Source organism: Seriola dumerili, unplaced genomic scaffold (assembly GCF_002260705.1).
Source record: "Seriola dumerili isolate Sdu_G_001 unplaced genomic scaffold, Sdu_1.0 BDQW01000531.1, whole genome shotgun sequence".
Taxonomy (NCBI): domain Eukaryota; kingdom Metazoa; phylum Chordata; class Actinopteri; order Carangiformes; family Carangidae; genus Seriola; species Seriola dumerili.
Window position 1 is genome coordinate 295,380 of NW_019174786.1, and position 26,057 is coordinate 321,436.

Consider the following 26,057-nt stretch of genomic DNA (forward strand, 5'->3'; position numbering starts at 1 on the left):
CAAACACGTGCTAGCAATGATGATAACCACGATGATGATGATGATTATGATGATTATGGCGATGATTATGGCGATGATTATGGCGATGATTGTGTTTATATGATTATCAGTACTTTTGTGAACAGTCCCGTACTTATAGCTGTAACTTTTGCTAGCAACAAATGACCTTATCCATACTGATGATTGTAAATGGTTTTTCTTGTTGTTGATCTGCAGTGTTGAAGTGACAACAAGGATGAGCCCCGTCCGTTAAAACTCCCCCTCCTTTATCCCCCCCGCCCCACTCTCCTCTCTCAAAGCACTTGAGAGTTTTCTGCTCCTGCAGAAATTGTCTGCACTCACTGCATTCCTGCTTAGCCCAGTTTAGTATTTGTATGCTTTGCTTTACCCTTTGTAAACCTTTTTTTTTTGTAGCAATGACAAAATATGTTCCCATGGTTCCCATGTGATGTATAAAAGATAAATAAAACAATGGCGATGTGAAGAGGAGACCTGTTTGTTGCTCATCTGTGTTTTTTTTTGGGGCTGGGAGGTTTTTGTATTTATTGTCTGCAGTTTAAGCCTGTGTCTCTGTGAATTCATTTATCTGTTTAAGTATTCTGTTTGCATGACTCTCATTCTGTGTGCGCCTGCATGTACGCTCAGTTTTCTCGTGTTTGTTCCAGCTCTCGGTGTGTCTGGATCGAGGGGTCCTTTGTCTGGGGCGCTGGGCTAGCTGTCTCTTAATTCTGCTTTTTTTTTTTTTGCCCTCAGTGTCTTTTAATATGTTTCAGTTCCCCAGTACTGTGTGTGTGTGTGTGTGTGTATGTGTGTGTGAAAAGGATAATCAGAGCCTGTATGAGTGTGATTGAGGGTGCAGCTGTAGAGGCCGCCACCTCCCTCTCTCTCTCTCCCTCCCTCCCCTGCCTCTCTCTCCCCTCTCTGTGTCATACTCTTTCATACGCACTCTCTTTCATTTTCTCTTTCATTTCTCTCCCTCACTCTTTCTACTCACCCCCTCCCCCCTGTACCCCCCCACACACCCCCGCCTCCTCCCACCCCATGTAATGAGCTGACACACAGGAAGCTCTAATCCTCACACAATGCCACCCCTCTTCCCCCCAGAGTGACTGGGAGCGGGACAGGGGGCAACAAGGACCAACCTGGCCCAGCTGTCCCCAAAATGGCCGCCTTTAATCCCTCCAGTTTTTAGCCTACAGGGGCTCCCGAAACCATGACAACCGGTAACCAAGGACAAGAATGGCCAGGGCAGAAAGCGGGACAAAGGGAGTGAAAGGAGCCATGTGTGAGAAGTTTGTCCACATGCGTTCGTGAGCGACAAGGGACGTGTCTCAATCAAAAAAACAAGAAAGACAAAAAAAAAAAAAGTCAATTTAATAGTTTTCAATTTGAGGAAGAAGCAAAGAGGGGGAGTTGCAAACAAAAGTCCACAGGTGTGACGGTGATGGTTGCAGACTTTGATCACATGTTTATCACTCATCAATAAGCATTAATCATCTCTTTGTGGACATCAGTCATCTTCAATAGGAAGGACAAAAGTTTCTCAGGGTGTTAAAGGTCATGTAACTTGCAGATTTACCCTTCTATTATTGAACAAACGACAGCCATTTGGAAGACAAAGAAGTTGTTTTTCCCCATCAGCCATTAATTAATTTGACTTTCAAGTGATTAACAGCCATTTAACTGAAATGTGACTATATCTCCAGACCAGTTAGAGACACAATAGTTATGTCTTTTTAAATTATCATCCTCTTATCAGATCTTTTTTTGTTTTAAAGCAAAAATCTGTAAAACATAAAAAGAGTTGCGCACTGGGCAGAACACTTACTTTAATCCGTAAGCATTTATACGTACAATATAAACCTCTAATAAATAGCTTATAATACACTACAATGTAGTTGTAGGCAGATATGAGTTCATTAATTTACCAGTTGTATAATCTAATTGTGGGATAAAACAGTGAGGAGCATGTGTAGATAAAATAGGTAGACTAGAAGTAATTTACCTTCCAGTTGGAGGAAATTGAGGGAATAATAATAATTTCATTGAACGGATTCCTCCTGAAGGAAATTTTAATTTCTATTTCTTGATATTTAAATTTTTTTATCTAAAAAAATATTGATTGTGGTTGTTTGAATCGGCGTCTCTGTGTGAATAATGATTGAAATTGTCTTGTCATGAATCTGTTCCCATTTCTCTCTAGTTAAATAGACCTAGACCTCAATGAGACTTCCTGATTACACAGAAGTTAAGTGAACTAAAACTAAATGTTGGATTCTGAAAAAGGCTATCAACTGGCATTACATATTATTCTTGAAATTTATATTTTTTAAAAGGTATAATAAGATCACTGTAAATATTCTGGATAAAAGTACACATTATATAGGTTAAGTCCATTTCCTTCAGTAGGCCTATTTTTTTTAAATCCACAAGAGGGAGCTGTGGTCCACAGTTTTGTTTCCCAATAATCAAGCACAAGTATTTGACAATACATTTAATTATTCACAAATAATGAACATCAGCTTTACTCCTGTTGTGTTTACTTAATTTAACTTATTTTAATCATTGGTAGTATTACAATAAAACTGGTGCTTTAAAATGTTTTCCTTTTACCAGCATGTCCTGAGCATTATATTTCCGCTGTGATTTATTTATTTGAGATTTATAAATGCAGACTACTCTCGCATCAGTGGGGGATCACTTAAGACACCTAACAGGTCTAAGAGTTCACTTAACTAACTGATGTTGTATTTGCATGATAATATCCCTAAACACGCACGTTCCTCTATCGGTAATGATAACACCTGTTTGATGTGTGTGATAATTTAATTAAACCCCATAATTTCACTCAGAAAGTCACTCAGGAGACACAATGCGAGCCAATAAAGTACCTCTCTCTCTGCCCTCCCTCCCCCCTCCCTCCCCCTGACTCGTTTCCTTGGTAGTAAAGCGCTGGAAACCACAAGTACATAAAAAGCCACAAGTGCATCAGCTGAGGAGCGCAGAGCAGGAACAGAGAGTCACAGTCAAAACAGGAGGAGGAAGACGCGCCGAAAGGTTCAGAACCGAGAGAAACGAGGAGAAAGAACAATGAGAGGGCGAACAGGCGAGGAGAGGTGAAGACATCATTTCACCGAGGACTGCTGCTGCGCGTTTTGGACACACAAGAGGACCCAAACGGCGCTGAGAGGCGCCTGGAGAAGGTGAGCCAGCTTCTCTCTCCCCACCCGCCGCCACCTCCCCCCCAGAACAGCTGCTTGTACATTACTGCATCTTCCCAACACCGATTTTCAAGCTCGAGCCTGTCATTTATTAACCTGTAATGTCATTCAGCCCTATCTGAGTGTCTTTGGCGCATTATAAACTGCATCATTAAAATGTAATCCAGTGGGTGATCTGAGGAGTTTTAGGGGTTAGCCTGTGTGACAAACCAGAGAACCCCCCTTTTCCAGTGGTACAGGTTATGTAGGAGCTGGACATCCTGCAACCAGGTGATTCCTCCCCATGATATCTCAGCCATTTTTTTCAGCTCTAATTTAAACTCCCATAAAAGAAAGGAAATCCTCATGATAATAAAATGTTACTTGTTGATCAGTGCTTTATTAATCACTAAAAAAACACCATTGTTTGAAGGGGGGTTTTCTGGATCCAGGATGTAACCTTGAATAACTAATGAAGGACTACTTTATCAGCAGCTTTTGGACCTTGCACTCTCTCTTTCTGCAAGAGCCTCGCCTCTCAGTGTCTCCGGCACGCGTTTGATCACATGCATGGATACTCAATCTACTGTCCTTCACTTCGCAGTCACTTCCTTCATGAACCCACGTGCTGCTGATCTCCTGCTGCTGCTGCTGCCTCAAGGTATTTGGACTTTTCATTCACTCTCACAAGCTTCACATTTGTCTCTAATCTGAATTCTTACATCTACAGTGAAGTATGTTCTTGTGCGCTTATCTCTCTCAATTTGATGATCCCTTCCCCGCCTGGCTCTTTCTCATATCTACTTATTTAGTGTCATCTGTTTACCATCCTAGGATCAATTTTTTTTTTTTTTTACAACTAAACACCTCATTGTTCTTCCTATCTAAATCCATCTTTAAGGTTCCTGTATTGGCTCCATTTTTATACAATCTTAAGCCACTGTTCTTAGTCATTTGATCAATCTCATGTCTGGCTCTGCTCATCAATAAAGGCTTGAGGAGCTCAGAAGACAATTTAGGCGATTTAAAGGTGAAAAGTCACCTGAGATAAAAACATTTGCTAAATGTCGAGGTAGGAAAACTTACAGATAGTATTTGAAGTCACCTTGATGCGACAGCTACATCTAAACTTTTTATCTAAATATATTCTGGATCCTTTGGCGTAAATCACCCCAAAAAGTTTGTGTTTTTGAGGCGAACGTACATTTGAACTGAGCAGATTTACGACAGTTGTTGAAGTATCACTGCAAACTTGGCCTTGACGACAAACTCTTTCTCATTCAACACTATCATTAACATTTAATTAAATTTAAGGTGACTGATACATAGTAAGTGTGTGTGTTTGGGCATTAGATCGTGGCAAGTTGGAGCCTATAAGCGCAGAGTGACACTGACTTAAAGAAGCCGGTCGTGCAGAGAGGTGACTGAACATGCTGCCTAATGTGTGTCTGTCGCATCATCAAACTCAATACGCGCTGAGGATAATGAACTTTGGACCAGCCACACTGCTGACACTCTACATATGTGTGTGTGTGTGTGTGTGTGTGTGTGTGTGTGTGTGTGTGTGTGTGTGTGTGTGTAGGTGAATCGGTGGCTGGCTACGAGTCAAAGCGGTTTGTCTCCGTCAGTAATTCTTGCTTAGCTTAAGGTTACTAATGAAGAACTGGTGTTTTTAGGCATGCGGCGTGTTTGCTCCGCTCCCCTTCTCTCTGTCAATACACTCAACCTTAAAAGGCCATTTGCTGTTCGCTCTAATGGCTCTCCAATCCACAAAACTGCTCTCAAATCAGACAGTGTCCACACTGGTGTTGTATTATGTTTTTTTGCACATTTTTTCCTACTTTAGTGCCAGCGGCATGTAAATATGTTTTTATTTGACTGAATTTGGACAGGGTTGAAACAACACCAAGTATTTGCTGTGCGCTTACTATGACAAATCGGTCTCCATGGTAACAGCATCACTGATATGACTCTGTGTGTTGCCTCCACAGATGGCAGGAGATGATCACAGATAACTGAGGGAAAAGTCTCACTTCAAGACAGAAAACTCTTTGCAACTCTGCAACTGAAATCTTGTACAGAAAACAGTCCCACACTTTTTTTTTCAGTTGGTAAATAAACTATCAAAACACGAACAATGGCAGACTACACCCCCACCCCAACGCAAGAGGCGACTAATGGCGGCCCTCCATCTGCAAAGACCAAAGACTCTGAGGAGTCCATGAAGCTGAAGAAGGAGATCTCCCTCCTGAACGGGGTCTGCCTGATCGTGGGCAACATGATCGGCTCGGGGATCTTCGTCTCGCCAAAGGGCGTCCTCATCCACAGCGCCTCCTACGGCCTCTCTCTGGTGGTGTGGACCATCGGTGGGATCTTCTCTGTGTTCGGGGCCCTGTGCTACGCCGAGCTGGGGACCACCATCACCAAGTCGGGGGCCTCCTACGCTTACATCCTGGAGGCCTTCGGGGGTTTCCTGGCCTTCATCCGTCTGTGGACGTCGCTGCTGATCATCGAGCCGACCAGCCAGGCCGTCATAGCCATCACGTTCTCCAACTACATGGTGCAGCCCATTTTCCCCACCTGTATAGCTCCATACGTGGCCAACAGGCTGCTGGCTGCTGCTTGCATATGTAAGTACATATCTGGAGTGTGTGAATGTGTATCTTGTGTGTGACATGCGTGACAGAACGAGAGTGAAATAACAGACAGATGAGGCGGTGTATGAGTGAGTAAGTGACCTATAGATTCAGTGATGATGGCTGTCATAGCCACTGTTGGTTTCACATCTTAGACAAAGCATGTGAGCTTTAGACACTAGAGAAGTGAAAAATGGTGACACGACAGCTGAAGTCAGCAGGTCTGCAGCAGACAGACTCACTGACATCAGATGAAGGAGGAACTGAGCAAAACACAGGAAGAGTAAGGGGAAAAGTCCTTTTACTCAATATCAGAGCAATGATTTCCCAGCTGTCTTTCACGTGTGGACTTTAGTCATAGCATTTTTTTTTTGATCTGGTACAGGAAAGAAACTCTTCATAAATGTAGAAGTAAAACTTTCTGTATGGGTGCGGCTCAAATTGCTGAGGTAACTACAACACAATGTCTCTGAGAGAGCGCTAAGCCGACAAACTGAATTAATCAAACCGACAAGAAATTTACAAGACTTCTCACCGAGGCAACTGAGCACAACTCTAGAGGCAAAGAAATGCCAGCACTCAGGCAACCAGCTGCTGAGACAAGAAGCCAAAGACACACACAGAGCTTATTAAGGCGACACATCACAGATAAGCCCCGATATTCAAGATAAAAAAAAAACATACATATTGTGCTCGTTTGCGATAAATATTGCTCATTCATCCACCCACCCACCTGAAAGGCAGCCATGCATACACACTTAAATACAAGCACATACACACTTAATGCCACGCTCCGATAAGCAGTGCTCAGAGGAGTGCTGATAGCTGTGAGGTAAAGTCCTTACTGCGAGGAGACTCTGACCTGAGAGGCTAACGGGCAACTGACAGCTCAGCACAGGAGTGAAGTTTAAAACAAACCAAACCTGCTTCCTGTCAGTGAAGGTTCCTTCGCTGGCGACTGGGAATCTGTTGTTCCCCCAATTTTATATGAATATAGTTGAGATTATAATAAGGTTTTTGTCATGCTATTATTGTTAAAACTTCATTTTTACATCCTATTTTTTGTTAGTTCAAGTTAGAAGTTCTCACGAAAAAGCAGGTTAGCTTCCGCAGAAGTTGGTCCTAATATACAGAAGCTCGTTTATGCCAAGAAAAAGAAAAAAAAATATGAAAAAATTTGCACGATGAAAATAAAAATACTAAGTCAAAGTTGAAATAATAAGATAGTAAGTCAGAATTATGATAGGTTTGACCTAGTATGTTTCAATTTACTTCGTAAGTCAAACCTATCGTATATAAAGTCAAAACGTTCAACCACCACTTTAGTAAGTTATTTCTTTATTTCATATTTGATTTAAAATCTAATAATTTTGTCTTAATGAGTCAGGACTTTGACTTAGTATCTCCTTATTAGAAAGTCAAAAAACTGAAGTAAAAAGCTTTACCTAATTTATTTTGAGTCTTCCTTTCATGTCTTTGTTTCTTTTCTCTGCAGAAATGGGGTTTGTGAGTAATGTAACTTAGGTACTGTAAAGATGGTGCATTCAGACGATCTTAAACGCATCAGAAAAGCGTGTTTCCTTTTCATTTGCAGTCAAATTATGAAGCGGGAAAGTCAGTGAAAATTTTGCTTTCTGGGTTTTTAACTCATGAGACAGAATGAAAACCTTTAACTTTCACAAAAAGTTAAAAAAATAAAAGCAGTAATCATGAAGGAACCAAATCTACATCTTTTTTTTTTTCTTTTTTAGGATCTCATCATTCTCTCATTCAGTTATCTGTAGATTGAACGCTTTTTAGCAGCTGGCGTCCAGAGCGGTGGATTTGCATTCTCACGTGAGTTCACAGTTAGTGAGCAAGTGAATGAGTTTTTAAAGATCTCCATTTCACATCACATCTGGACCATGTTTGCCTTCCGCTACCAGTCAACCAGCCTCCTTAACCCAACCTCACACCTCCCACCCTTCTAGCCTTTCACTGTCAACACACCGCGCCTCCCACTTCTGTGTGGCACAGTCTCCCTCTCCATCGCTCATCGCTGGTCGCCCCCTGTCTGAGACGCTGTGTTTTGTTGTGTTTGACCGGGCGTCCTGTCGGGAGCGGACTTGTTATGATCCTCTAACCTGTCAATGTGGTGGAAGATGATAGTGTTATGATTCGCCTCCCTTTTACTGTGGCAGGAGGTGGTCGGTGTGGAGGAGAAGGCGGTGACGCAATCCTGTTTTGGTCTCTTCTTTAAATGTCTGGGTGATGTGGGGGTCAGTGTGGAGCGATAAGTGAGCGGGAGCGCCGTGAGCTGTGACTCTGGTGTAGATAAAATGTGTCCACTCAGCTTGTTTGCAGGTGAATTTGTTTAATCAGTGCTGACAAGACTTGTAGAGTCAGGAGGAGGATTTACACAACAAATACTTTCATCTGAAGGAGGTTTTTTTTTTAAAGGGTAAAAAGAGAAATGTATCACACTGATTAAAAGAAGTTTAAAGTGTATCACTGTTGCTCCTTAACAACTGGATAATTCGAGATGACTAGACATCATGTGCCCAGTTATTTCCACATTTATGAACTAGGAGGGATCGTGCGCTGATAAGACGCCAGAGACAGATAAGTCGCAAAAAACATTTTCCGTTTTCCAAGAACATCAAAGCTGCTCAGAGTGAAGAAGGGCAATAAATAAAAAGACCACTTTTCCTATCAGTTGCTCATAAACTCTGGTTTACAGCCCTTTAAGTTAGTCTCACTTCCATGACTGTACCTGTGCTGCCTTGTATGTGTATGACTGTGTGAGTGTGAGTGTGAGTGTATGTGTGTGTGTGTGTGTGTGTGTGTGTGTGTGTGTGTGTGTGTGTGTGTGTGTGTGAGGTTGTATGTGCTGCACTCAGCTGTTTCCTCATCTGAAAAACAACAGGCCAGTCTGCTTGAGTCAGCAGCAGCGTTTCCTTAAATCAGCCATACTCTCACACGGAAACATGCTGGCACACACCCAGTTTACACAGCAATGGGTTGTTTCTGTGTGTGTGTGTGTGTGTGTGTGTGAGTATGAGTATGAGTATGAGTATGAGTAACAAATGGATATTTATGAACTTCTCTCTCAGGCCTGCTGACCTTTGTGAACTGTGCCTATGTGAAGTGGGGCACCAGGGTCCAGGACTTCTTTACCTATGCCAAAGTCATCGCTCTCATTGCTGTCATCATCACTGGCCTGGTGAAGATCGGACAAGGTGCTGACTCTCTCACTGAGTCTTATCTCTTTAATCTTTAATCTTGCCATGATATCCTAAAATGTTAACATTTTCAAAGCAAATGCTTAGAGCAATACAGAAACTTAGATGACACCATGAACTTTAGATTCCTCAAGTCGATTTACAACAATTAAATCATTGTTTTGGTATTTTTCAGGTCACACTCAGAACTTCGAGGGCCTCTTCGATGGCTCGTCTCAGGACCCGGGGGGCATTGCTCTGGCTCTGTACTCGGCTCTGTTCTCCTACTCTGGATGGGACACCCTCAACTTTGTCACAGAGGAGATCAAAAACCCAGAGAGGTGAGGAGGCCACGAGATAAAGTGAATAGGACAACAGTACAGCCTGTTTGGGATGGTGTTGATACAGCCTACAGTGATAATTAATTTTTTTTTACTCTTTCTTATTGCACCAGCCACCACTGCACCTGTAGCCAAAGTCTCAGCTAATAAAGCCTCAGCAGCATCAATCCAACCACCACAACCACTGTAGCCACAGATCAGTAAGAGAGTTGAGTCCTCAACCATGGTAAAACAAGACTATTAGTCTACAGCCATGCTAGCGGCTGCTTCAAACTAAATGCTAACATCAGTTTATTCTCACAGTGAGAATATTAATACAGCGATGTTTAGGGATGTATAATGTTGACCATGTTCACCATCTTAGTTAGGCATGTTGGCACGCTAACATTTGCTTATTACCACTAAACGCAAAGCACAGCTGAGGCTGTTGGAAATCTCATTAGTTTAGCAACTGAACTGATAATAGTGCAGCAGATTAAACCCAAAATTATCATATTATTCATCTTCACGGGATCACGAATGTCTGAGCCAAATTTCCTGGCAATCCATCTAATAGGTCGTTGAGATATTTTACTCTGGACCAAAGTGAACCTATGCTGCTAGACTGACTAAAAACACAGAGAAATCCTGAAGGGTGCCATTAAATATTGTCCTACTGTATTTCCCAAATTGATATCTTATCTAATCGCAGTGCTGCAGGGCAAAGCTTTGGAAATAAGAGCAGCACTGTCTTAAATAAGCTCTCCTCCTCCTATCATTTATTTCCCTTTGACATGAATGATTGATTTTGAAGCTCACATTTTGATCATCATCTTCAAGCTTCAAGTGTTACGTCATGTTGGTATATCACTCACACTAGCTTTTGCATTTGACTTCACATTTGTAAATATGTAGTCATTATATTCATAGTTTAACATTTAATAAAACATTTCCACAATCTATGAGTGGATCTACAAACATCATCCTATTTGGTGTTAAAAACCAGTTACAGTGGATCTCATGAGATTATTGCTATGAAGCCAAAAAAAAAAAGCTTTCTTTCCAGTGCATTATAAAGATATATAAAGCTGCAGGATAAAGTCAATAATCAATAACAGATAACCTGTTGAGCAGTAAACAATGCACAGAGTTTGTTGTGATGTTTCTTTAGGAAAACACATTGAACGTGTGTGTGTGTGTGTGTGTGTGTTGGGGGGGGGGGGTGTTTGAGCCTTTTGCACAATCGGACACTGAGCAAATGAACAAAGACTACACATGTGATTGGATCACAAGCTTCTCCCAGGAGTTCCCAGGCAGATTAAGTGACAAACAAACCTCCCCCCTCCCAATCCCCATCCTTCCCTCCACCACGGGGTCGATCAGCTCTTGACCAGGAGACTCCCGATGAGTCATTTCCATCACTTCATCCTCAGCCTCCACATCTCATCTGTTTTTGCTTCCCCCTGCTGTTTCCTTGTGTGAATTACAGGAACCTGCCACTGGCTATCGCTATCTCCATGCCCATAGTGACCGTGATCTACATTCTGACCAACGTGGCGTACTACACCATCCTCCCCATGAATGCAATCTTAGACAGTGATGCTGTAGCTGTGGTAGGTGCCTATATAAGCCTTGATAAATCACCTTTATACTCAGCAAGTGCAGCTTTTGTTTAGGATTTCTGTCTTTCCTCTATAGACATTTGCAGACAAGGTGTTCGGCGTGATGAACTGGACTATTCCCCTCGCTGTGGCTCTTTCCTGCTTCGGAGGACTCAACGCCTCCATCCTGGCCTCCTCCAGGTGAGTGATTCCCTCTTTTCACGGTGACATTCGAATAACTTGTTATCGGAAACCTCACTGACTGTCACTTGTGTCCATCAGCGTCGCTCATCACCACTCCTCGTCGCGTATGTTTTGTGTGTCTTTAAAGGCTGTTCTTCGTGGGCTCCAGAGAGGGCCACCTGCCCGACTACCTGTGCATGATCCATGTCCAACGCTACACCCCCATCCCCGCCCTGCTCTTCAACGTCAGTCAGCCCTTAACATCTTTTTATTGTCTGTTCTCTAAACGTCTGATTTGGCTTCTGTCTTTCTATTCATTCCCCACATTTTCTTATTCTGACTCGCACTGTTTCTCGTACGTCTCTGCAGGGCATCATGGCTCTGATATACCTGTGTGTAGAAGATGTCTTCAGGTTGATAAACTACTACAGCTTCAGCTACTGGTTCTTTGTGGGTCTGTCCATTTTGGGGCAGCTGTATCTGCGCTGGAAGCAGCCGGATAGAAAGAGACCCCTGAAGGTAAATCAGTTTCACTGGTTGCAGGTTGTGAGATTTCAGTCGAAGCAATGTTTAAAAGTATTAGAAGAGTATCAAAGTGGAGCGCTTGTGGCGATTCATCGTCTCACCACTGTCCTCTCTCTCATCCTCCAACAGCTCAGTCTCTTCTACCCCATCATTTTCTGTCTCCTCACCGTCTTCCTGGTGGTTGTGCCGCTCTACAGCGACACCGTCAACTCCCTGATCGGCATCGCCATCGCCCTGTCAGGAGTGCCCGTCTACTTCCTCTGCTGCTACACTCCGGCCCACAAGAGGCCGCTGTGGCTACGCCGCTTCATCGGTAAGACACCTGCAGGATTTTTCTCATCGATATTATTATTGCCACAATATCCTATTTATTTTGCCACCTCTTCACTCTTATAGAAGAGACTTCAACACGCAACATTGCAATTTATCTTTGGGATTAGTAAATCAAATTAGAAGGATAGATAAATGTATATATGGATATGGATCGATGCATAGCAGGATGTATGAAACTGAAGGAATCTGTCTATTCACAATAAATAAAACCATTTCATGTGAATTTTGCTGCTTAGCCTGAGTCCTGAGGTGTTCTCAAACTGATTCCAGCTGTTTTCATTGGCAGCTGGATTCAGGCCGATGCACAAGTCGCTCTAACCTCTCTCCTGTCTCCACCTCTTTCAGCTCAGTCTGGCGTGCTGATTCAGAAGGTGTGCTACTCTGTTCTGACTGAAATGGATGTTGAGGACAAGGAAGAGTAGAGACGTTTGATTTTAACACCCTGCCGGAGACTGACGACGCACAAACATGGAGGCTCTACCCGAACTTATCATGGCCAGTCGCTAACCGCCGCGCAGCCTCGATGGACGAACATCTGGGCTTGAGCTGGACCCAGCTCTCTGACCTGTCAGTCATCGCCCGGTGATAATGTTAATGTATGACGGTGCCCGGGCGCTTGATGGCAAGATTTCACTCTAGCTGACTGTGACTTCAGAGAGAACATTTTAATGCACTCCTGAAGAAATCTACTCCTGTTTCTATCAGAAAACAGTAGAGAATTATTTAATTAATATATCAAGACAAGTTTTTCTTTGTGTGAAATTACATATATGTATTTTTGATCATACTGGAAGGTGGCAAATTAATATGGTTCAAATGTTTAAGCGGAACGGAGAATATCCTTGAAACTGAAAGCACTGCTGACCATAGAAACAGCCTTGGTATTACTATTAATATCATTTGCAAAAAGAAGAACCAGCATTAAAATAGATTTGATTACGTCACTCCACGTTCACCGCGGAGGAAAAAGTTCAAATAAAGTTTTATACTGTCATCTTTGAGGTCTAGAGAAGTAAAGGGCTATTTTTACACAAAGTAACTCATTTTTTTTCAGAAGTGTCTGATTCAAACACGAGCTGTTAAATGTAACTTTGAGACAGTTGAGCTGCAAACATGTATTTATAATAAAAAATTACTTATGGATAACATAAATCACTTCAATTGTTTTTCATTCCTCGTGTATCATGTACTCAAATATAAAGACAGTGTGCACACCGAAGTGGTTGTTTAGAGGCAGATTTTACATTTTAATTAGAATAATACACAACCCTTCCCCAACCTGTCCACTCTTCCACCCATAAATATGTACATAATTCATAATACCATCAATCTATGAGCAAATAAGACTTATACAACAGTGTCCTTCCATGGCTTTTCTTTGCCATGAGCTTGCTTGTCTTTAGTTGATGCTGCAGCAATGGGAGGGTTCTGCTGCAAAGGATTGTGGGTAAAAGTCTGCCTCATTGGACCTGTGGAGAAAAATGGACAGAAACAATTAAGTGAAGGAAATACATGCATTGCGGTGTTTGTTGTAAAGATATTTATCGGTTCAGTTCACACAGCAGCAGAGAAATAACCATGACAACAGCTCCATCTAGTCTCCAGGATGTGTAGGTACAGTTTATAAATACTGGTGGAGTCTCACTGTCTGGTCCTTTCCAGAGAGTGAGACTTCACTGACATTACACACATCTAAAAAACCTGAAAAGCCCCCCCCCAACATACAGAAAATGGTAATAAAACATGTTTGCCTGATGTAAGGCTGCAACTAATAATTATTTTCACCATCGATAAAATATACAAATTATCGTCTCACATAACTGATTCATTGTTTGCTCTATAAAAAGGCTGCAAAGTGCAGAGACATATTTAGTTTACAGTCATATAGGAAAAATATTCACATTTGAAACAAGTGACTTTTTGACAATTTTAATAAACATTACTTAAAAGTTAATGTGGGAATCGACACATTGACCAATTATCTCAGTACTAGTCTGAGATGATGACAACGAAACAACAGTAGTAAGATACTCACCGAGTGCAGCTGCTGCAAATTCAGCGAAAAAATTATGACTCTGTTTAATCCTCCAGGAATATGACTTGATTGTATTTCTCCAAAAGTTTTATATTAGAGTCCGAGTTTATCACCTGCTGATTTTACAGTGAGACAACTTTAAGGCCCCAAATGTCTGTGAATCAGCAACACTGAACTGAGGCTGTAGCTGCAGCAGAATTCTGTCTCAGCGTGTGTTTAATCACACCTTCAACTTATCCATGAAGCGAAATGAATATCCAGCAAGAAACTTTCTTTTCAGTGTGTCGATCTTAGGTAACTGTTTGATGAAAGACATGTCGTTTCAGAGGTAGGTATTTGATTTGATTCACCATTAATCTGCTCACACTCCAGTGCAAAGGGCTCAACAGCAAAGACAGAAAATACATTTGAGTCCTGATCAATACCAAGTTTCTGTAAGTGTCGTAACCTGCTACAGCCACAAGGGGGAGCACCTGTTCCTGCACCTGAAAGTTGTATCCTGGAGAAATCTAATTTCTTTACTACTATTATCCAGTGTTTTTTGTTTGTTTTTTTTAAATAGACTTTACAGTGTTTTTTTTAAAAACTACTAATTGAACACATTATTTTTAAATACCAGAGAGTTTGTTTTGTAAGATACTTTTTTCCCAGTTGTTTAAAAAATTATTGTGCATAAATTTTAGGATTGAGTTGATAAGATAGTGTCATATATCCTGGTCATTTTATCCAACCATGTTATTTTTGTAAAGCCACATGCAAATATATTCTTTTCCTTCCTTTCATTTGTACTTTTTTTTCACCTTTTAATCTCTTTTAGAAACTGCTGAAGAGGCGGGGAGACTGACCTTTAGCAGCGAGGTCCAGATGATTTTTGATCCTCCTTTCCCTCTCTTCCAGTTGCTGAGCCAGCTGAGCGTTCTTCCAGCCTGGAAACCCACACAGAGTTACAACATGTGCAACAATCAGTGTTGCAATTTCCTGTCATTTTTATTCGAGTGAAACAGCAATGAAAGCCTTTGTGGTTTAACATTACTATCTAAGAACCAATTGATCAAATGTCCTGATGTTTTAGGTTTATGATTATAACACCTACCCTTCTTCATGGTTGCGAAGAAGCCTTCGTTATTGGGCAGAGCGCTGTCCGGGTGTTTGATCCTCTCTGGGATCCTCAGCCTATCTCTGACCCAAGGGTGTCTGAGCAGAGCGACTTGACCCAGGGAGAAGCAGTTAGAGGTCAGCCAGTAGGTGAACACCGCCTGAAGTTAGTTTGAGAAGAAACATATTTTAGGAAGCGTTTTCTCGTACTAAGTGCCATTTAAGTAAGATGTGGGTTAAACCTGTAGAATACGAACAAAAACTGATGTGAGTGAATGACAGACTGACCGTGGGGAAGTTGATAGTGAGGGGGAGGATGACTAAGGGCATGATCCTGAACACAGTCTTCATGGCTCTCAGATTGGGGTTGTCAATACCAGACTCTGCACCCAACTGTAAGAGAAAAAAAAAAGTTTATAACAAGATCATAACAACAACTAATGCGAACTCTGTCAGTCTCATAATTTAAGGCTCATGCTGATTCTTGTCAGACTTTTCACAGTGTTTTACTCTTACTATGTCTGCCTCACCTCCAGGATGAAGAACATGGTTCCAGTGACGGCTATGGGCAGAATATAAAAAGGATCTGCTGCCGTCAGGTCTGGAAACCAGAGCAGACCTCCCGTCTGCATGCTGGGCACCGGCAGATACGCCATCTTCCTCAGTGCGATGAAGAAGGAGACGAAGACTGGCGCCTGATTGAACAGACAGATAATGATTTGATCATTAAAAGATATAAAATTTCTTTCAATCAGTTCCTGATCATTCATTCATTTATTTCCTGCAGGTTTAACCCCATCAAAGGATAATAATAGAAATAATGACATGAAAATTAATCCTACTTTAATCACTAACAATTTTTTTTTTTTTAAACCTGACTAGAAAATTAAGATTTGTAATTTTCAATGATCAAAAATACTAAAAGATATTCTTTAAGTATCATACCTCAATAAAACGTAAAGGGGGATGGTTAAAGAAATGAACTGACCTGCACTAAAGGAACCAGAAAGCCGCGGAGAGGATTCACATCATGCTTCTTCTGGAACAGGTTCAGGTCAGAGTAGGCTTTGGCAACTGCAACACAACACAAAACCAAGATTGATGAAATTGATCAGACTGGACACACATACACATGCAGAGACACACACATCTGTATTTTGACAAATTTAATGGAGAGAGAGGAATGAAAATTTACATTCAAATTTGTTTCCACTCTGTTTGGCCTCGGTCATCCTGTTGGTGAGTTTGGTCATCTCAGGCAGCACATTGTTCAGCTTGGCTGCCTCTCTCTGGCCCTTCACAATGACTGGAAACACAGCCATACGAGCCAGCACCGTTCCTGTGTGAGTGACAGATTCATAGAAAGAGGATAGAGGAAGAACAGAATGAAGGACACAGGAAAATAAACACACGTCGTTTGTGCTGCTCAAGCAAAATATCACCGTTAGATACTGATGTAATTCACCAGAATGCAAGACTTTTCATACGTTGACTTAAAAGTTTTTGTTGAGCCACGCTTACCTACAACGATGGCCCCCCACCAGGGCATGCCGAGATCCAGGTGCATGAACTCTAAAAAGTTCTGGATCAGTCCCACAGGTGTGTGGCCGGCCAGTCCCAGCTCTGCTAAAGTGGGTTCTGTAGTCGCAGCTTGCAGGACCTCCACCGCCGTCGGTGCCACACCAGCAACCTGGTCAATGACTGGCTGCGCTAAAACAGAGGTGGGGTCAGCGGGCAGAGAGACAGGGGAGGACTCCAGGACTGGAGCACTGTCAGGGGCTGCCATTGATCCATCCTTGGGTGGGATCTGGAAATATCGATATACATCTAGTATCAGTGTATCAATATATTTTAGTAGGAGTGGAACAAAAAAATTGTATTAAAACCTGTTACTGCCAATATTGATTGGCAGTTTTATTTTTAAAAAAAGGAGACTACATACTTTAATAAATTTAAGTTATTAATGTTTTCCGATGTGGTATAACATTTGTTTACATCAGTAATAACTGTAAATGAGGCAGTAACACAAGCTAATATTTTCAAATCTAATTGTTAATCTCATGTACAAAATGTTTATTTTTCTCTAGGTCTCAATTATTTAAAACACCTGCAAGTACACCTCAGGGTGTTCACAGCAGTTCCACCTGAGCTTTAATGATGTACTGACTTTGATCCGACAGAGCTGCCATTCAGTGAAAAGTCTCAGACAACAGCAGCTTTGCTGTAAGTCTAATCACCTGTGAGCTGTTGTGTCTGACTGCCACGGCGTTCACCCACAGGAACTTCCCATGGTGTCTGCGGCCCAGCAGAGTCCTGGTGGCCGGACTGCGACACTCAAACACTGTGTGGAGATGGGACCTCTGGAGCAACCGCTGTTTGGAAAAAGCAGAGGGTCACAGTGTCAGCTGGGTGCACACTTCACACGATGAACAACAACCTGATGACAAATATTGGGGCTGCTGTTGTGTCACACAGCATCTGCCTAGCTTGGTGGGGGTTTAAGGGTTCAGCTAAACTGGACTTTTAGCTTTTCCCTGTTTATTATCATTGTAAACTGAAAGTGAAAATGTACAAAACCAGCAATGGGCTGAAAAGTGCTGATGTTTTTTTTTCTCCATAACCAAGCGGCTAAATGATGTATTATAAAGTAACCTAATTCAGAGGAGAGCCACATAATAATGTCATATGTTACTATATTACTGACAAATCCTGTCAAGCTTGCTGAGCCTGAAGTGGTGCATTAATTAAAAGATTTATAATCTAAACTTTTTCCATTTTTACCCTTTCACTTAAGTCCAGACAAAAAGGGGCCCAGATGTGCAGCAGGTTTAAGTTAAACCTAAGTTGCAGTGACCTCTTGTGGCATTTGGGGTTTTATGCAGGACTCAGCAGCTGGGTTTTGGTTTATACTTGTGGTTTAGACTAAACATGGGTTAATTAACTAGTTGGTTTAAACTCATCCTGATCATAAAACCACAGCTAAGCCCGTGGCAGAGTAACAGCCCCAGTGTCTTTACTCCAGGAGAAATGTTGAGGCGCAAATGTGACAACACTTCGATAATGTCACAAATAAGGTCCTGGCGCTCATTAGCGCGTGTTCAGTGCCTCTGGCTAAATTGCACGTTATTCTGGTTTAAAAAACCAAGTGATTTAGCTGTTATACTAAACACATGTCTTTTCCAGAGAGGCTGTTACAGTCAAAGTCACACAGAAGGCATGCACTCATAACTACGCAGCGAGGATGCTAGCCGGCTAGCGAGTTAACCGGAGAGAGTCGCTGTTCGTGTCTTTGTTTCAGACGCGGGAATAAAGCAGCAGACGTGGAGCAGTAAAGATGACCTACGTGGCTCCAAACGTCTGAAAGAGGAAGGCTGCCTCGGCTCGGTTTTCCAGTCTGTCTCAGGAAACATCTTGCTAGGCAGCCCGGAGTCACCCCGCTCCTGATGGCAGCCATGTTGACAGGGAAGATGATGACCTGCTACGGAAAGCGCGAGGAGTCAAGTCTTTGCAACAGAATTCGCGTTTTTGTTTTTTTGTTTTTTTTATAACTTTGATTCCGGTTTCTAGTGGCTCTCCAGGTACAATGTACACGCAGTGTCAATAACAGTGTTTAGGAAGATACACATGGACTATTATGTTCAAGCAAGTAGGTAGAAAAATAAATAAATAAAAATGTTGCATGTTGCAAAATGTTGCATGTTGCAAAATGTATGTTGATTGATTTTGCTTTCATGTGTGGACTTCTATTCTTCATTTTGTCCACCTTAAAAACATGAGGATAATTCATCTTGAAATAAATTACGGTACCTGTCTGTTTGTAATTGTGCGTTATGAGAAGTGGGCCCACAGTAGTGATGAACTCTTTCATTTTCCTCAATAAACAAACTAGCGCATATAGTTCAGAGATGGATGAATACTAAAACAATAAATATAGAATTCATAAAATGTGGTTCGGACAGTAATATTCACATTCACAACATCCACAGCAAATAACTGAGTTAGAAACAAAAATACTAAAAGATTTGTGTGCGTATGTGTGTGCGTCAGTCAATATATTTCCAGCAGCTATATGGCATCTGATCACAACAGTACTTTCTCACAGGCTTGTCCATATAGTGTTTTCTTGATCAGACAATATGGAACAGAGTGTGTGGCAAAGATCAAAAGTGATTATCAAACACCAGCACACTTTGTCCTTGTCACTCTGTCTTAGATTTGCATGACTGCTTCATTTAGAGCAGGGTGGAAGCTTGGCGCTTGATCCTTTCAGATATTCTCAGCCTCTCTCTGACACATGTATATGAGTTAGAGGCAGAGGTATTTTTATTTCAAAGAAATATTTCCTGGTACAAAGTGTTCTTTCAAAGTCTACATGATATGATCGCAATTAAACTAGCAGAACAGGCCACAGACCTATGAGAGGCAAAATGACTGTGGGAAAGATGCTAATGTGAAGGGGGATGATTTATAATCCTGAACACAGGCTCACAGATTGGGTTTGTCAGTACCACACTCAGATGTAACCTGGCAAGTACAGTATAAAAGGTTTGTGTGATTAAATTGAATGTTACGTTGCATATAATTATTGTAAAAACTTGTGTCTCTGTTTTTAAAAATCCAACACTACACAGCAGGGAAATCTCTCCTACCATCATGACCTGTGACCTTTCACAAAAACAAGGTGTCCAAGGCTTTGTTATTCTTATTTTATATACATATTTATTTATTCATTCATTTATTTAAATCACCATCAGAAACCCTCAAGTGGGACAAAGGTAAATGACAACACAACAACCGTTTGGTTTGATTCAAAGTGATGAACATAAAATCCAAAGCATCTATGACATTAGTCAGTGGGCAGTAATGGTTTACACGAACTCGTAAACAACACTGAGATCAAAAAGCTAAATAATTTATACCACCACATAACAGTGAAATAAGAAAAAACATACAAGTGTTAATGCAAAGATTTACATTTGAAAGTCATTTCTTCACTCGATCTCTGACTGTCTGAAATCACACATTACATTTTGTGGCATCTACTGATGCATAATCTTTAGTTTAAAAAAAACATAAAAGATATCAGGTCAACACGTTACACAAAACACACAAAATCTGGGTGATCAATGTCAGTGAGTGTAAGCTAATTGTAAATTAAATGAACATAAAGGTGAATCTGTCTGCTTGTGTTACCTTCTATTACAGGCTGATGCAATACAGCAGCACCTTAATCTAAAACATCCCTCTCGCTCATTAAACCTTTTCCATTTGAAACAATCCTGTGGTAAAACAGGAAGTGATCTTATTCCGACTTCGACTCTGCCTTTTTCCGTTTCCTCTTTAACATAGGAAAACACCCAATGGTCTTGTTCTTTTTTGGTTTTTCCTTTCTTTCCTTCTGTTTCTTCGGCAAACACCACAATCCTCCCATCATCTTATGTCCTTTTTTCATGACACTTTTTTCTCCATCTTGTGTTTGTGCATCAGATTCTTCTCTTGCATGTGAATAAGGAACGATCTCTGTCTCGTTCTTCCCTTTTGCTTTTCCACTGACTTTCTTGGCTTTGTGTTTCTGCGGCTTTGGCAAAGGTGAATCATTCAGGTTTATACTGCGAACACCCTCTGTCAAAGTGACCACTTCATCTGGTTTTGGATCATCTTTTCCTTTAATACTCCCTCTATTATTTACCCGCCTCTTTATACTGTCCTGTGAAATTTTCTCTACAGTTTCCATGCCACTGCTTCTTTCACTCTCCTGAACTCCTTCCACTGTTACGTCCTTAAATTCAGCTCTAGCTGTAGACTGAGAATTTCCCGTCTTTTCTACACTGCCACCTCTCCGTCTCTCGGTCAAGCTTCCCTTTCCTGCCGACCCTGCTTGTCTAAGAGACGAGTCATGTCTGATTTGAATATGCTGAGTATCTCCTGCATGTTTCTCCTCTCTGACTTGTTTCTCCGAACCCACACTTTCATGTCTTTTATGTGTAACGCTGATGTTCTGCTCCGGTCTGTTCGGTCTAACGTCAACTCTGCGGCTCTGATCCTCTACATCCTGACCAAAGTGTTGTCGTCTCTCTGATGCTCTTATCTTTCGTGCGGGTTCATCATCTCCTCTCTTTTGTTCCTTGTCTCCTTTAACATCCCTCCCCTCCTCTTTCGATGGTTCATGCCTTTTATACGACCTGCTACTTCCTCCCTGTTTATGCGTCCGACCGTCTTCGCCTGATACGTTTTGTTTTCTATCACCAGACCTGTGAAACTCATGAAAGTTAAAGTCAGATTTTGACAAAAGCTTTCCTCTTCCAGATATGAGTTTATCAGCCCCAGTCTTTCCTCCCTCCTCATCTTTAATATCTTTTTCCATCTCCTTCGCATCTCTGTTTTTGTCTACCCTAACTGGTTGAAGGTTATTCTCTTCTCTAACTTCCTGTTTAGCTCCCTCGTCGTCATTGACATGTTTAACAATGTCTGATCCTTCACTGGCCTCATCCTTTGCATCCCTGTTGGGGTATTTTGTCAAGGATTTTCCCTTCTTGTCTGACTGTTCATCACCCGCAGTCTTTCTATTCTCGTCTTTATTTACATTCATTACCTTTCTTTCCTCATCCCTCCGCATGTTCACACAAACCTGTTGAGGATAATCGTATCCTACATGCATGTCGCTGACTTCCTGTTTGCACTTCTGTTCATTATAAGACGTGTTGTGTACGACTTTTCCCTCCAGACACTCCTGTGGTCTGTTCAGTCTAACATTATCTTGTTCTCCACGGTAACTGTCCTGACCCTCCCTGCTCTCTTCAGGACGAGTTTCTGTAGAGGACGGCCCTCTCTTTTCTGCCTGCTCACCAGCTCCTGTATCATCTTCCTCCTCCTCATCATCCCTCATTATTTTCCCCTCACCTCTCTCACGTTTTTCAGCATCTTGATCACGCAAGTCACTCCTTTCCTCACGACACTCCTGATGATTGTGTGGTAGGCTCTGTCTGACGTCAACTACGGACCCGACACTAACCGTGTCTCTAATTCCTGTTTCTCCATTTCTGTCAATGGAAGCAGCCTCCGCAGTGTCGTTACCCACTTCTGCTGTCTCCTCGACCTCCTCTCTCTTTCTTTTCTTTGCCTTTTCCTTCTTCTCATCTTGACACGGCTCGTCGTTGTCACCAGCAGCAGGCGGGAAACCTCCATTGGTGGACACCTCCTTCATGTCTTGAGTGCAAGTATCTGCAGCGTGGGCTAGAAAATGGTATATCAAATAAAACAATTAACAAAGAAATTTCATGCAGTAATACATGAGTAAGAATTATGAAAATATGCAGTATGTCTCTTACTTGTCTTTTTCCTGTAAAAAAGAAGATAAGCGCTGCAGGAACTAGTGGGAGAAATGTGAAAAGAAAGTAACGTCATTTTAATGTTCAGCAAAATAAAAGGTGGGAAAAAGACGCACTTAAACTTACCTCTCACTGTTATCCACCTGGAATGGCTGGTAATCAAGCTGTTGATGAAAATAATAACCAAACATTAGATCATAAATAAATAATCAGATAAATAAATAACTACAGTAATGTTGGAGTTGAAGTGATCAATCTTACCAATGAGACTCTGGCATCATTGAAGTTATACCATCTCTCATCGTCCTCTAACTTAACTCTTGCAGTGTAATGTCCACTTCTCAGATCACCAAAGTGATCCACAACTGCGTACAGTTCATACGTCTGATTCTGATCACCAACAGAAAAGTGACAGAAATTAGGGTCAGGAATGAAAAAGAAATGTGTTATGATAAAATAGTAAAATATAAAGTATATATACCTCTGGGATCTGTAGGGTGCAGGGAAAATCCACATCACAGTTGTTTTTGACATACGCCATGTAATGGTAGTTAAACTCAAACCTCTTCAGCAGCAGCATCAAAACCTCTGGATGATGCTTTATGACACATTTCTGAAAGAAACACATGTCAACATGTTGTTATAATTCCCTTCATGAAGTCTCAATGCTCTCATTACAAAATCAGTTAATGTGCATGAATCAGAAACATGTTTTCTCATTACTCACAATAGTAGCATCAGATTTGTCATCACACTGGTCACAGTACATCTGGTTTTCTCCACTGAAGTTCAAATCTCTGAAATACTCCTCAGTGCCGGCCATCTAAAGAAATACACTCGTGTCATTTGCATCTGACAGATAATATTGTATCATCTGCATAAAAATGGAGAGATTAATGTTATATATGTATAGACTGATGGCAAGAGGGTCACATGTTAAATTGAAATACCTGCTGACATTACTGACCATTCAGGTGAAACACGCTTGAAGGTTTCAACACACACAGTAAGGGGCAGAACAGCAACATTTCTCTGTGCACCCCAGCAGGGCAAGAACCTAATTAGAAGAAGCTAATACCATATTCCCATTTTGTGATACATCACAAATGTTCAATGAGATCACCGGTCCAAAAATGTTAGTCTGTAAATGTCATATTTAGTCTAGTAGTTAAATGAAGTTTGCAGGTTGTCGGGTTCTTACCACACTGTAGTGTTCACTGCAGGAATCCACCAGTTCAAGAGGAAGATGCCAAAATAACCCGTCTGCGTTTTTCTCTGTGAGACATTTAGAACATATGGTCTTGTGTGTCAACTCTCCGTGGAAGATCTGAAAACACAAAAACAGAGACACTGATAAACGTGTTACTTCTCATATTACTTAAATACTTCCCTTCAATACTGATGATGTCGTTACCTGTGAAGCCTCATCACTGGTCAGAGCTAAAATCTTCTCAAAGTACTCCGCAGCATCTTGCTGTTCGTACACTGAACAGAGAAGAAATCAGTATTTATTCAGGAAATTAATAAAAATAAAATAAAATAAAATAAACATAAAGTTACCCTATTGACTTGAACATAAAAATACCAACAGTGGATTTTAAAAAGTCTTTATCAGATACTCTGTCTACAATAGATAAAATATTTTAAAAAAGATATAAAATAACAGGATGTTATTTTAAGATGTTAATCTGAGTTAACGTCATGTCAACTGATCAAATTGTCCCTTCAGCATGAAGCCTCTTCAGAGGTTGCATGTTTTTCTATGTGCCCACTACTGTACCTCTGTCGATGCCCAGCCTCTTTGTGATGTTATAGGTGCATGCTGTTTTTTTCTTTAAGACATCAAACATGTCTTTAAGATGAGAGTCAATACGCTCAGGGTCAGGGTTTCCACACATGTACCTGAACAGAATTCAGACAGAGGCTCCATGAGTGACACAAAGATGCACTGTTGCCCTAATTTAAAATAAAGACATTATATGACATGGTTTTGGACTTTGTAACAAACCTCTCCACAGCCTCTCTGAAGCCTTTGGTCATGAACAGCACCTGCAGCACACTGTTCAAGTAACACGTTGCTCCTTGGTTCCTCAACCCATGGTACTTGATATCAGCTGCTGGGAGGAGAGTTTTATCAGATGCATGTAAACTGTAGAAATGTCTGAACACCACTAACCCGGCCAGACAGCAGGTATATCTTACCTGGAGGGGGGCGAGGGGGGTTGAAAAACTGTCGACCGCTTTGCGCGAAGTTCATCTTGATTCTTTTTTTCTTGAAGACTTTATCAGTCCACTTCCACACTGCTGCCAGCTGCACGGAGATTTGCAGTTTCACGATCAATTATTGGCAATCAATCAAGTGAAACCAAATTAAACAAATACGAGACAGAAGGGAATGTGAGCCTACCTTCAGCTGTGAGAGTCACACTGTGAAGACATTCCTTCAGATCATTGCAGGAAATTCACAAAACAATTTCTCCTCTGCTTGTTATCGATTCACACGAAAAATATTCTGCCACTTGTTAAACCCTGAGATTACTTTCTGTTTCACTATTGCGTGATTGGATGGAATGCTGCGTTCAGGGTCACATGATTAACAGGAAAACTGAAGATCATTGCACGAATAGTGTTTTGTTGGTCAAAATAAAACACAAGCTGCCAAAAAGCTTCTTCTCTGTTGTAATTCAGCCACTGACTCAAGGAGATTTTCTATAAGACAAATTGTGACAAAGGCTCTTTGATATAGGAGCTCTACAGGAGGAGTGACCTCTCTGTCTTAGAACAAGGCAACACAATATAACAATATGAAGCCATCATATGATCCTCTAATGTTATTTATGTCTTTTGCTTATTATTTTAGACGTATTTTTATTTAGCGTATTTAAATCACAATCCCAATCTTTCAAGTGGCATAAAGTTAAATGACAACACACTGGTCTGGTTTCAAAGAAAGAAATAAAATGCATAGAGTTTTTTTTTACCATAATGACCTATGACCTTTCACAAAAAAGGCAACAAAGGCTTTATTATTATCAATTCAGTTTGTACGTATGTTTTTATTCGTTTAAATCACCATCAAAATGCTTCACGTTAGATCAAAGTAAATGACAACACAACAGTTTGGTTTGATTCAAAGGGATGAAAATAAAATCTAAAGCACCTATGAGATTAGTCATTGGGCAGTAATGGTTTCCATGTGTAGGGAACTTAGCTGGTAAACAACACAGAGACCAAAAGGCCTCTTTTATGAGAGTTAAGTGACCTACAAAACAAGACGACACATTAAAGGTTTACGTTTAAATTTCCACACACACAATCTTTTACCTTAGGCATATTACATGTTACATTCAGTACTATCTCTTTTTATATCTCTGAACGATTTATATTATAAGTAAAATGTAACAGGTAAAACACACGTCTTCAACAGTATGAATTATAAACGTGACGCAGAGCAGCAGCACACAAGTAAATCATTGATCACTAAAAGTTACTAATTTAAGCTTTTACATTTGCTGGTCTTCAGACAGGAACAAACAGGAAGTGAAGCATTTTACATTAACCATTACAAAAACCAGGAAAGTCCATCTGTTAAACGGACTGA

At 41.1% G+C, this 26,057-nt stretch overlaps 3 protein-coding genes across 3 annotated transcripts; 1 reads left to right on the forward strand and 2 right to left on the reverse strand.

Annotated features, from left to right (window-relative positions):
• The first annotated feature begins 2,995 nt into the window (after positions 1-2,995).
• On the forward strand, positions 2,996-13,150 carry slc7a7 (solute carrier family 7 member 7). Its single transcript, XM_022764125.1, has 11 exons — positions 2,996-3,203; positions 3,805-3,861; positions 5,192-5,830; positions 8,929-9,054; positions 9,233-9,377; positions 10,846-10,969; positions 11,055-11,158; positions 11,289-11,385; positions 11,510-11,659; positions 11,795-11,978; positions 12,344-13,150. Exons 3-11 carry the CDS (start codon positions 5,338-5,340, stop codon positions 12,418-12,420), a joined length of 1,500 nt encoding a protein of 499 aa, XP_022619846.1. The 5' UTR covers positions 2,996-3,203; positions 3,805-3,861; positions 5,192-5,337; the 3' UTR covers positions 12,421-13,150.
• A 68-nt stretch (positions 13,151-13,218) lies between these two features.
• Positions 13,219-18,594, reverse strand: oxa1l (OXA1L, mitochondrial inner membrane protein). Its single transcript, XM_022764126.1, has 10 exons — positions 18,472-18,594; positions 17,366-17,500; positions 16,650-16,935; positions 16,324-16,467; positions 16,117-16,202; positions 15,659-15,823; positions 15,417-15,521; positions 15,127-15,289; positions 14,879-14,959; positions 13,219-13,467 (listed from the first exon to the last, which is right to left on the reverse strand). The coding sequence occupies exons 1-10, from the start codon at positions 18,580-18,582 to the stop codon at positions 13,346-13,348; spliced, it is 1,398 nt and encodes a 465-aa protein (XP_022619847.1). The 5' UTR covers positions 18,583-18,594; the 3' UTR covers positions 13,219-13,345.
• Positions 18,595-19,878: 1,284 nt separating this feature from the next.
• On the reverse strand, positions 19,879-24,969 carry LOC111235599 (zinc finger CCCH domain-containing protein 13-like). Its single transcript, XM_022764107.1, has 12 exons — positions 24,864-24,969; positions 24,659-24,767; positions 24,465-24,570; positions 24,237-24,358; positions 23,871-23,941; positions 23,658-23,783; positions 23,184-23,279; positions 22,938-23,069; positions 22,718-22,846; positions 22,583-22,620; positions 22,457-22,497; positions 19,879-22,361 (listed from the first exon to the last, which is right to left on the reverse strand). The coding sequence occupies exons 2-12, from the start codon at positions 24,711-24,713 to the stop codon at positions 20,431-20,433; spliced, it is 2,847 nt and encodes a 948-aa protein (XP_022619828.1). The 5' UTR covers positions 24,714-24,767; positions 24,864-24,969; the 3' UTR covers positions 19,879-20,430.
• Between the last annotated feature and the right edge of the window lie 1,088 nt (positions 24,970-26,057).

What these genes read in the sequence shown, in the direction of transcription:
- slc7a7 (XM_022764125.1), top strand. Translation starts at nt 5,338, where the DNA reads ATGGCAGACTACACCCCCACCCCAACGCAAGAGGCGACTAATGGCGGC. An exon ending in GAGATCAAAAACCCAGAGAG is followed by an intron (nt 9,378 to 10,845) that starts GTGAGGAGGCCA and finishes TGTGAATTACAG; the next exon opens with GAACCTGCCACTGGCTATCG. An exon ending in ATAGAAAGAGACCCCTGAAG is followed by an intron (nt 11,660 to 11,794) that starts GTAAATCAGTTT and finishes ATCCTCCAACAG; the next exon opens with CTCAGTCTCTTCTACCCCAT.
- oxa1l (XM_022764126.1), bottom strand. Translation starts at nt 18,582, where the DNA reads ATGGCTGCCATCAGGAGCGGGGTGACTCCGGGCTGCCTAGCAAGATGT. An exon ending in TTTCAGACGTTTGGAGCCAC is followed by an intron (nt 17,501 to 18,471) that starts GTAGGTCATCTT and finishes TTTTCCAAACAG; the next exon opens with CGGTTGCTCCAGAGGTCCCA. An exon ending in GAGTGGAAACAAATTTGAAT is followed by an intron (nt 16,203 to 16,323) that starts GTAAATTTTCAT and finishes GTTGTGTTGCAG; the next exon opens with TTGCCAAAGCCTACTCTGAC.
- LOC111235599 (XM_022764107.1), bottom strand. Translation starts at nt 24,713, where the DNA reads ATGAACTTCGCGCAAAGCGGTCGACAGTTTTTCAACCCCCCTCGCCCC. An exon ending in CCCCCCTCGCCCCCCTCCAG is followed by an intron (nt 24,571 to 24,658) that starts GTAAGATATACC and finishes TCCTCCCAGCAG; the next exon opens with CTGATATCAAGTACCATGGG. An exon ending in GAGGCTGGGCATCGACAGAG is followed by an intron (nt 23,942 to 24,236) that starts GTACAGTAGTGG and finishes TTCTCTGTTCAG; the next exon opens with TGTACGAACAGCAAGATGCT.